The sequence below is a fragment of the Pararge aegeria genome, chromosome 19 (assembly GCF_905163445.1).
Source record: "Pararge aegeria chromosome 19, ilParAegt1.1, whole genome shotgun sequence".
Taxonomy (NCBI): domain Eukaryota; kingdom Metazoa; phylum Arthropoda; class Insecta; order Lepidoptera; family Nymphalidae; genus Pararge; species Pararge aegeria.
The window spans coordinates 15670424-15682894 of NC_053198.1; the positions used below are offsets into that span (position 1 = coordinate 15670424).

Consider the following 12471-nt stretch of genomic DNA (forward strand, 5'->3'; position numbering starts at 1 on the left):
GCTTTAGAAAGTTTTTATTTTTTAAATACTGAATTCATTTCGACACTAGATGGCGGGGAGTAGAAGTCAGTATTGCTAAAGTTAAAACCTAAATCTGGAATTTTGCTGCTAGCGGCTGAGGTTCATTCGGTCCATCGACCGCTTGCGATCTATTGTGAATTGTGAAAAAAGCTGTGTTTTCACTTAAACTTTCAATCGTTTGCACTTCAATCCAAACAATGTTGTTGTCCCTCAAAAGCGCAGTGCAGATATTTTTCTTAAATCATACATATATTAATTAGGAAGCGTTGATAGCCCAGTGGGAAGGACTTCGACTTCACTTTCGGGGGCCAAGTTCGAATGGCAGCATGTGCCTCTAACTTTTCTAAGCTATGTGCGTTTTAAGCAATTAAAATACTTATCACTTGCTTCAACAGCGAAGGAAAACATCGTGAGGAAACCTGCATATCTGAGAGTTCTCCGTATCATAGCTTTACCTTTAATACACACTAGGCAAAGCTAATTTGAGTAAGACCTAAAATTATTGTTTTTAGAGTTGACCTATTTTCTTTTCGCTTTCTAAGCACACCTCTAAGAGTTTAATCCTCATCCTTCTGTTAGGTCTCTTTTTTTATTCCACTACAAGTTATTATCCCTTGATGGCCCCTGCGACCCTGCTTTCTGAGTCCACGGCCGTAAGTCCGATTCCCACAACTGGACAATATTTGTGCGATGAAAATGAATGTTTTTAGTGGCCGTTAGGCCGTACCTAGTCCATGCTACCCTACCGACAAAGACGTGCCGCTAAGCGATTTAGTGTTCCGGTACAATGTCGCGAAGAAACCAATGACAGAAGCACGCAGGGTTTTTGACCAGGGGATGCATAAAGAAGGAGGATGCCATGAAATTGAAAAATTCTTCTCCTTTATGAGACATACAAAATTTTTAGGGTAGGCAGTGCTTTTGTGCTTTTGTGTAAGTGCACACCACTTGCAGCACGTTAGTGTTGATAGTGTGGCCTAACTATGTTTGTGACTGGATAGTATGAAAAGTGAATAATTCTATAATTTTTTATTGTTTATGATCAGAAGTAAAACACCAAAATTTTTATTAAATTTGTTTACTCCGCTGCAAGATTTGGTAGTTTATTTTCTTCCTAGTAGCTGTAATCTTTGAGGACCTACTTAATGATCGGGTTGCTGGTAATAACCAACAAATCTAATCAAAGTCAAAAATGTCTTTATTCAAGTAGGTCCATAGGGGGTATGGATACCATACCCTACCAGGTTAGCCCGCTACCATCTTTGACTAAATCATTACTTACCACCAGGTGAGATTGCAGGGGTAGTCAAAGGCTAAATGTAGTGGAAAAAAATGGATGCGGATTGGTAAACTTCACACGCCTTTAAGGACATTTTGTTCTGACGGCCGAGTGGCGCAGTGCGCAGCGACCCTGCTTTCTGTGTCCAAGGTCGTGGGTTCGATTCCCACAACTGGAAAATGTTTGTGTGATGAACATGAATGTTTTTCAGTGTCTGGGTGTTTATCTGTATATTATAAGTATTTATGTGTATTTCATTCATAAAAAAAAATATTCATCAGCTATCTTAGTACCCATAACACAAGCTACGCTTACTTTGGGGCTAAATGGCGTTGTGTGTATTGTCGTAGTATATTTATTTATTTATATTTATTTATTTTGGGAAACCCTAAGGCATTCTGGTTTCCTAACGATGATTCCTTTACCATTATTATACTTATTTATTTATGATTCAATCAATACGGTTGACACCAATTATACTAATTAAATATATAGGTAATTTAAATTATAAAAATTGTATAAGAGAACAAATGAAAGCCGTGGATACGATTCCCACAACTGGAAAATGTTTTTGTGATGAACATGATTTTTTTTCAGTGTCTGGGTTTTAATCTGTATATTATAAGTAAGCCTTTTTTTTTTTCCTCCTATTCGAAATATCAATGTTAGGGTATGCAGTGCTTTCGTGCATGTATGGAGAGCATGCCACTGAACACATGCTACGCTTACTTTTGGGCTAGATGGCGATGTGTGTTTTGTCTACTTATTTAATACAATATTTATGAGATTCTTTGTTACAGTCATCACGCTATTCTAAGCATTCTTAACATTGTTAGGTAAGGAACCAGGCCGGTTTCAGGTAGGTATATAGATACACTAGCTGACCTGCGCAACTTTGTCTGCACCGAATCAGTTATTACAGGTAATATCTTTAAAAAAACCTAGAAACGAATTGCAGCGCTACCTACCAGGTCCAGTTTTAGCTACAAACTATGTTATTGGCGGCCGGGCGGCCCGCTGCATTTTTCATGCTTTTTCGTTTCTATACCCGTCGCAACTTCTAAGCGATAGGTTCAATTTTAATAATTTAAAAAAGAAATTTACAGGTAATTTGGATAAGGATTAATAACATGATTTGGCATTCCTGTCAACATCTTACGATTAACTATTCTACTATCTTATAAAACTATTTATACACAATAAATTAAACAACATGTATTTTTTCTCCTTTATTTATTGTACAGACTCAATATTTAACAGATAGGTATCTTATATCATACATACCAATATTATAAATGCGTAAGTTTGAAGTATAAAATGAATAAAGCAGATCAGATGAAGCGGTGATATTGCATTGAGTAGGAGCTCGACTTCACTTTGGTTGGCCGAGTTCGAATCTAAGAAAATCTCGAAAATATGATGATGATGGATGATGATGAGGGGGATAGAGCCTGGGACCTCCGTCTTATAAGACCACTGCTAACCACTGCGCCAGGTAGGTAAGATCAGTACCGGAGGTGAAAATTATTTAGCGAGTTTACAAAACCTAAAAACTACTTAACTTAAGACTATTATGTCGTGTACTGGTCTCGTCTCTCACAGGCGAGAGAGAGGGTTTTGAGCATACACCTACCACGCTGCTCCAATGTTGCTTGGTGGGCTTAAACGGTTATGAACACAATAAGTGGTTACATAACAGGCACCGATGGCTTCACTTATTCTCTGAACCGCGTAGGTGGACACCAAATATTTCCAATATCCTAACCCGGAAATCGAACCGGTACCTCCGTAGATGTACATGCTAACCAATAGACTAATAAGGCGTAAGACATACTTTTAGGTAAAACCCTACCTTAGATAATAATAAGTACCTACTAGCATAGTGAAAAGCTTTCGTTGTTACTAACCCAAACTATAAATATATATAATCTTTATATGTATATATATTTCTTGTGTGCGTGTGTATGTCACTGAACTCCTCCTAAACGGTCGTACCGATTTTAATGAATTTTTCGGTATGCGTTTGGGGGGAACCCTGGGTGGTTTAGATTCACAAATCACCCCGACAGATGGCGTTGGGGTCCGCTAGTATATATGTATATTTATAGCAAAGTGTGATAGTTTTTAAGAATGTTATACACATTTTGTTAAAAAAATGTATACAACATACATTTTATTAAGTGGCGTGCATTAAGAGGGAAGATGGCATGAAATGGAAAAAAATCTCCTTCATGAGACATATTTTTTTTTAATGGTAGACAGTGCTTTTATGCATGTATGAAGTGCACGCCTCTGATAATATTTAAAGTAATTAAAAAATGCATTACAATACAATATTAATACCCGTTTCACTAAACCTAGGAATTGCCTGCTAGGTATCTAACTATATATAGGTATTATTCACATTTAAAAATTGAACTAAAAGCGACTCATATATATTATACCTACAACTTTATTGATTTTTCTTAATTTAAATAAATTTTAAAACCTTCAAAACTAGTGAACTCGTTAAACACCGTTAAAACTTGGGTAACGGCACTGAGGTCGTCACCATCGTGAGGCTATCATCCTACCGCTGTGTACAGGTTTCTCCTCTTATGGGAAAACGAGAGCCAGAGAACCTCCTTCAATTAGAAATGCAAAAAGTGAGTCTACTTCACGTCTACCTTTGGCTTGTCGAGAGGTCTTTTTATAGCCCTAATGGATTTTTACATTGTAAAATAATATAACTAAGACTGTAACATATCCACTAAGACTATACCTGAAAGATGTATATCTTTCCGGTATATAACGGGCATATGCCCGTTTTCAGTAACACGGACAAGAGATTTTGATTATGTACCTGCCCTATTCAGAATTTCTTGATAGAAAAATTTATCACTTATCAGCCTGATCCGTGAATCGAACCCATCACAGTAGAATAATAAAATCAAACAATTTTGTCTACCAAGACGTGCCGCTAAGCGATTTAGCGTTCCTGTCCGATGACGTGTAGGGTTGCCATAAATGCCATACTCCTTATAGTTTAGCCCGTTATCATCTTAGACTGCATCATCACTTACCAGAAGGACAGATTGCAGTCAAGGGCTAACTTGTAGGGGAATAAAAAAAATCCACTGTTGGACTAAAGGCCTCTCCCAACGGGAAGGTATTCCCATAATCCCCACGCTGAGGAGACGAATTAGTGATCGCAGTAGTACTAGATACTTAGCAGGACTTTTAATTCCCTTAGTCACATCGTACGACACCCGCGGGAAGAGAACCAGAGAAAATTCAGAAATTATAAATACCGAAATGTTGACTAGTTGTAGTTGTAGCACTTGACGTTTTAATTATTTTATAGACCAATAAAAATATAATAAAATCATTTTATTTAAGTAGGTATGTCTTAATCGTACCTACATATAAAAGTATAGGTACCTACTTAAAACACAAAAGATATTTTTCCTATAATAAGAAAATATTAGATTAATTACAATTTGCCCCATTTTTAAAAAACATGGGGCAAAAAGTGACCGTCTATTAAAACTATACCTACAAATAAATTAAATGAAAGCTTGTGTTAGGAAATTTGAAATAACTGTCTTATTATAATATATCTCTTTAGGAAGGTTACTGATTTATTTCCAAGGCGCACTCGAAACAAAGACAGATAAATATTCAATAAGTGCCCTAGGACAGCCATGTATTTGAAAAACTGTAGTGCCACGTGTCTAAATATTTATGCAATTCTAAAATCAATAGCCATACTACCGTATCAAAAATTTAAGAATAGATTGAAATAGTGACTATTGAGCAATGAATTTTATTCAATTGATAAATTTCTGCAATTTAAGAATTAGAACTAGATTGTTTATATATAATTGACCAAATTTTGTATGTCTTGCCTGACCAGATATTTTGCGATTTTTTGTTTTGTTAAGAACATTTAATCACATATTCATACAAACAAATACATTTCATTTCATTCGAAAGAAAGCATAACCCATATTCTTAGTCGTAAACTTGAAAGCCACAAGACTCCATCTAAACCGACGGAGTCTCAAATCACATCAGTGAGTTGAGCCAAATCGAAGAAATAATGAGATTACAACTAATAATATGTAGGGTGTCAGAACGGTAACTACCTACCTACCTACATATCTATCTTTCAAAACTCCGGATCGGCTGAAACAATCCTATCGAGACTTTTATAGATCGGTAGTGGAGTTGTAATCTAAGCATCGCATTACCACGAGAAAAACTAAAGCATTTTGACGGAACTTTTTCAGTTACTTTGGAAAAGGATATTAGGTACAAGAGTTTTTCTAGGCTTCTTTAAACCTTCTTTATAATCGTGGCTCTTGTGGGGCACCTTTAATTCTGTATGTTAGAATCAAAAGGAATGTTACCTATATAAAAGCTCATGTTCAGCTAATATATTTTCATTTCATTTCAGACCACTAAACCCGGGAAAAAGCGAATTCACAGATAACTGATAGTTTAAGAAATCAAATAAAGTAGGTACTGAGTTCTATAAGTTTCATTGTGGCTTACTTAGTTGTGGTAACCGAGGCTTTCAAAGTCAAATTCAATTTTGATAGGTAGTAGGTACTCATCAGGGACTTAGTTACAATTTATGTAAGTATTTTAAAACTCTAACTCTACCATTTGTCACTTGTAAATTATATTTGAACATTATGTTGTTATATGTATTAGATATACAGTATTTTTACCGGTTAAATCAATTTAAATTAGCGAAAGGGTTCAATAATGTTATAGCTGTATTGTGGCTAACATTAGAATATTTTATCTAGTAAGTTGCTAGGGACCTGTACAATTTTATAGATTCATTAAGCAACAATAAATAACTAGGTAGACATAAGAAATCAAAAGGTTGTTATAGAGTTCTGTTATCAGTAGTCAGTTATTACATAACTTGAATACATAGAGTCTATAAATCGATTTATTAGATAGATGTAACAAACACAAATATAAACACAAAGTGGATATATATAAGTTCAATTGTCTGATATACTTTCTCCTAATGAAAACAAAGCACCAATTGTTGTATGATAACAATAGAAATTGAATTCGCTATTCCAATTAGCTCTTAATTGCTCGAACCGCCAACCGTCAAAAGTTCAATCAATGTCCACGCAACATTAGCAGCCGCGCGGCAATTAGCAACAAAAACGTTCGCGACACGGGCTCCCCCCTCCACGCGGCGCGGCCGACTGCCGCGGCGGAGCCAACGGACTGCGCCCGCTCGGGGGCCTCGCCAGCCACCCGGGCGCCGCCGCCGGCCAATGGCGGCGCAGGGGCCCGCCAGGGGGCCGCGCCGCGCTCGGGGCGGGGCCGCGGCCGCCGGAGCCGCGCGGGGGCTCTCGCGCCACTCGCGCCCCGAGAGCCACTAGAGGCTGAGCCGTCGAGTGGCGTCGAGTGTTGCCGGTCGGATGTCCGCGGAGGGCGGCGGCTACTCGCCGTGTCCGGCGGAGGCGCTGCCGGAGCTGAGCGCAGCCGAGCTGGCGATGAGCCTGTCGCCCAAATCGGTGCTGCAGCAGAACCTGTCGCAGCTGCAGCTGCAGCACTCAACGCCCTTCTCCGTCACCGACATCCTGTCGCCCATCGAGGAGTACCGCAAGCTGGAGCTGGCCAACAACCCGCCGTCGCCGTACAGGTGCGTGGATCGATCGGAGGGGGGGCCCTCCACCCGCTGATTTGTCGAGTGGCCCCGAAGGTCTCGAGAGCACTCGAGTCGCGCTCGTAGTCGAAGGATATAGTTCGGTGACGTTTGTTTGTGCAGGTATGTTGTGATCGCCGGTCAAGTGATGATGCGCTGTGAATGTGAGGTCAACGATGTGCTTTAGATATGTCTCGGCGGTTCGGACGTTTTATTTATGCCGCGGCTTACTCGGTCGATTGCAATAGAGAGCGTTAAGTTTCGATGGTATTTACGATGAATAGTAAAGGACTTAGAGTGCAGCCTTGAAACACCCCCCGGCCCGGAGGGAGAACGTCATGCCTCTCGAAGCTTATATGCATATGTATGTACCTATGAATAATTAAACTTAAGCACTTAATGACAATGCTTTTCAGACGTTAATATTCAAAGCTCTACAAAAAAATATTGCAGCTTTTTAAATTATTATTTAAAAATTCCATAAAGGAGTGACAATTATTTAAAAAATCAGGAAACTCGGAAGTGAATTTAAAAGTTTTTTTGTTTCGTATAGATTAGGTAGGGTTCAATTATTCTACATACATTTTTAGTATGACTAGTTACTACAACAATAATAACATAGAAATATTATTAAAAGATTTGCAATCAAAATCTATAGTTCGTTCTTATTTAAATAAAATGCCCTAATAATAATCTTTAAATAATGGGTAGGTCTTACATGGCGATAGGGATAAACAATAAAAATGAATTAGGAAGTCAAAGAAAATAAATAATTTTAAGCAAATAATATCTACATAAATGAAATCAATACCTACGCAGTATTTATGAAATGGTTATCATTATATTAATGTATGCTCTAAAACAACTTCTCTTTAAAATAGGCCTAATAAATGATAAGATTATTTATCTATACTTGTACAGGTTTAGGTAGATAGGAAGGTTTTTGATTTTAATACATCATATAATGCTCTTTAAATAATATGCCTATTTAACAGAAAACTAGTACCTATGTGGTTATTTAGCACTTTTATCCCCAAGTTATTTACAGGCTTTCTACTTATTTCATTATACTTATCGAGCTATAAAACAATTATTTTAAGGGTTTATGTTACCTTTTAAATAGATACTAGATATATATTCCAACTCATACTATCTATATACCTAGTGCGTTACATATACCTACCATTTACCATATATTTATATAGGTAGATGTCGGTTTGTAAAGAAACCTGTAAATACCAGGGTGTGATCATAACTTACTGAGGTTCACATAGGTATTTAGGTGTCATATTTTCTTATTAATCTGCAAATCACAAATTTCCCCAAATCGGGGCAAATTGTAATTCTTACACCTAAACTAAATACGATATTTAGTTTAACGATTAAAATACTATTATGGTTTATTCATCATACATCTGTCATTATACTTTATAGATTATTATTATAACTACTTATAGGTAGTTCAAAGATTTATCAAATATTTATCGATTATGAAAATGCAAATTTTTGTTGATATAGACACAATTACTATGCAAATAAGTAGTTATGTTTGAGTTAGTAGGTATACCAAAATGTCGTGTTTGGTACCGCGTTTTAATATTGGCAAACTAACGTCACTTATTTATTTTAATCATAGGTAATAATTCTCTCGGAGAGAATCGGGTATCTTTTAAGAAGATTTCCCCCCCGTCAAAAAAAAGTGTGTGTGTTCTATAAACGATTCTCAAAGGAAGTTGGTAGTTATAAATTGGCTGAGATATTTTTAAGTGACGTAACTTTAATACTCTGCTAAATTTGATGTCAATTTTGTTTTTTTAATTCCTAAGGGTATTTTTATGAATATCTTTGGAGTTTGAAGAGTTACAGAACAGAATTTACCAAGTTACAACATTAAATAACTCGTAATTAGTGCAATGGAAATACTTTAGCTGTAAAAAATCTACTTTAGTTGTTGTACTGGTAACAGTATATATTCATATCAATCCTGTTATTTTAATTAGGTGATTTCCCACAATTTAAGCTTAGTTTTTTCAGCAGAACCTGCATTTTAAAAATTCGCGTTTGTTACTATCAAATTATAGGACTATATATGTTATGCTATAAATGATAAATAATTTCATTCCTTTAAATGTGTATGGCGCGGTGATAGCCCAGTGGGTAGAATGACTTCACTTTTGAGGAGTCCGAGTTCGAATCTCAGCACCTACCTCTTACTTTTCTAAGTTATATGCGCTTTAAGTAATTAAAATATCGCTTGCTTCAACGGTGAAGTAAAAACATCGTGAGGAAACCTGAATGCCTGAGAGTTCTCGATAATGTTATCAAAGGTGTGTGGAGTCCACCAATCCGTACTGGGCCAGCATGGTGGACTGCGGCCTTAACCCCTTCTCCCTTCTCTCCCTGGGAGGAGACATGAGTAGTTGGCCGGTAATGGATTGACATGATGATGATGAAATGTGTATGATTACGTAACTGTAAATGTATCTACCTAATAAGGAATGGTAGAAATACGAGAGGGTAGGTACAAAATGGTTTATTTATTCTTAATCTACTCTTAACTCTTAAGTATATATTACAGTTTTACCTACATTTATCAATAGGAGTATATTTGGGTCAAATATAATTAAATTAATGAATATTTGTAAATGATGTAGTGGCCTACATCGCGTTGAATTCTTTTATATAAGAATATTGATTCCGGGAAAGTGTGAAACCATTATTTAGTCGAATCATGAACGTAATCGATATTTTGTGGATTATTTTTAGACCGGGCGAGTTTGAAACCATATAAAGATTAGCTATCAGTTTATAGGTTAACTAAATGAATTGTCAGCCGTAATATCTTATAAGTTAGAGCTTTGGCATTCCTTTCGGGAGGGCAGAGTTCGATCCCATTGAACTTACTTTTCGGAGTTATGTGCGTTTTTAATTTAAGCAGTAAAAATATAGCTCGCTTAAACGGTGAAGCGGGTTGATAGCCTAGTGGGTCAGGCATCGGCTTTTCATTCGTGAAGACCAAGTTCGAGCCCTTACAGCAGTGCACCAGTCAATTTTTAGAGTTGTTTCATTTAAATATAACTTGCTTGAAACGGTGAAGGAACATATTGTGAGGGAACCTGCATGCCTGAGAGTTCGCTATAATGTTTTCAACACCCTGTGCAGTCTATCAATGCCGTGACCCTGTAGTGGTCCGGTAATGCGTTGATGATGATGATGATAATGAAACGGTGAAGGAAAACATTTCCATAACATTCTCACAGGTGTGTGAAGTCTACACCAATCCGAACTGAGCCAGCGTGGTTTAGGTACGACTGAAACCTTCTTATTCTGAGAAGAGACCCGTAGCTTGTAGTGGGCCGATAATAGGTTGAGAATATGCTTTTTTTTTTTTTCTCCACACAGGAGGGGAAATCTTCATGGACACCGCAGCGCTAGGTAGTGCCGGACGTTTACCGGCTAAAATCCCCCCTGTCACCTCGTTGACCGTGTACCCGCCTTTCAGCCTAAAACACGACAACGATTTTGAAAATTTTTCATGGACTTGTTTTTCTTCTCTTTTTTGAGAATGATGCTGAAATTAGCAATAACCACCAAGTACTACTTACAATACAATAAAGAAAAATAAACAGTATTTAAACATTTGATATAAGTTAGCGTTACTTTGCTATTACTACTCCTTCACCCCGTAATGATTATAAAAAGCAGGAGAATCTATACGGTGTAGTTTAATAATTTCTTCAATCTGTAAACTCCATACCAAACAGATCTTTCGCAATGTACCTACCCTCTATGCACGTTTCGCTTGTGAGTTTATTTAACTAGATAATGCGTTATAATAAAACTTTTAATGCATTAACAATGCTACTTGGCGGCATGAATAACTAAGTACTTTTAGTTTTAGTTCCAGAGATACACTTGTATCTTGCGTGGTATTATGACGCTTCCGATGTGCACAAGCTGCTATTGGTATTAGGGACAGCTAGGATATAGTGTGAATATAATATAAGATGTAATTTGTGCTGAGTGGGTGATACGGGGTGTGTAATCTTGCAGGTTCGTAACTATTTAAAACACAACACACCTTTGCTAAGCCAAAGGCGAGTAAAAGAAGAAGTTGGTAGTTTGAAGACGTTTAAGTAGTTTTGCATAACACGACATATGCTGGAGTGTTGACTTTACGAGTGCTAGCGAGGTGACGGACTCACGCCCGATGTTTAGACAATGTCAATACATTGGTTAAATATAAAAATACATGTTTTAGTTAGGTAAGTGTTTGCTTTACTTACATCATCATAATACATAGCAAATTAGTGGGCACACAGCTTCCCACAGCTGGGCTGGGGGGTGTAGTTCTTTGTGGAGTGATGATAACTGGTAGAGATTGCTTGAGATTGATAAGTGGATGGTATGTCCTATGATAATAATTGATTTAATGAATATAATGATATTGATAATGAGTACGCGTCGAGTGGCAGCCCGAAGTGAACAGTCCTAGTTTTAGCCACGAGGCTCGACGATTGCTCTCACTGCTGACAGTGTTCGGTACACGCAGTGGCATAGGCTCATACAGATCGTTTTGGAGGTATTATCACAGGTCACGAAGCCGTGATAGCTTAATGGTTAGGACTTCGGCTTCACTATCGGAGGGTCAAGTTTGAACCCCGGCACGCAACTGTAACTTAACATAACTCTGACCTAAGTTATGTGCGTTTTATATGATATATCAGTTGCTTTAACGGTGAAGGACACATAGTGACGAAACCTGTGATCTATCTATATAGTACTAAAAGGCGTGTGATGATCACATTTCAGTGATATAATATCATCATCATTATCATATCGACCGTGAACCGATAGACCTCCAATGCTGGACAAAGGGCTTTTGTGAGGAGTTCCAAATTCCACGGTTTGTGCCGCTTGGATCCAGCGGCTGCGACGCGCTTAATGTCGTCTGTCCACCTCGTTGGGAGTCGACCAACGCCGCGTTTACCAGCTGCCATTCCATCATCTTGGGACCCCATCGTCCATCCTTTCTAAGAACTGTGCCACTTCAGCTTCGCGACTTGTTGAGCTATGTCGGTAACTCTGGTACTTCTACAAATCTCCACATTTCTGATTTGATCGCGCTCTCCATCGCTGCTGGGTGACTCTGAGCCTTCCTATGAGGATATAGTATTTCTTTCACATAATTACACCATACTTACGTTCTAGGGAAGCTGGGAGAAATCTCTATTATAGGAATAAGCTTATCCTTTGTATAATTTTATCAGTAATCATAATATTTTGCTTAACTTTTTTTTGTAACTACAACAAAAAATAGCCCCTGTTATCACTAACGTGTGTTAACCTACCGCGGGTTTAATTTGCTCTCCAACAGAGAAACAGAGTTGGCAAATTTCCTAACCCGGGAGGATAAATAACAGAAATCTGTTTGTCTGTCTGTGCAGTGACTCTACATTGTTAGGCATTAGTGCTAGTGATCACTGCATGCTTAAAACTACAGCAACGT

The 12471-nt window shown here is 37.6% G+C and overlaps 1 protein-coding gene across 2 annotated transcripts in view; it reads left to right on the forward strand.

The window, feature by feature from the left end:
• Positions 1–6704: 6704 nt before the first annotated feature.
• Positions 6705–12471, forward strand: part of LOC120631988 (thyroid transcription factor 1-like) — a 74229-nt gene continuing 68462 nt past the window's right edge. For both annotated transcript variants that reach the window (XM_039901716.1, XM_039901717.1), the window contains exon 1: positions 6705–6959. In XM_039901716.1, coding sequence (XP_039757650.1) covers positions 6736–6959 — 224 coding nt within the window. In that variant the 5' untranslated portion in view covers positions 6705–6735. The remainder of the gene's footprint in view (positions 6960–12471) is intronic.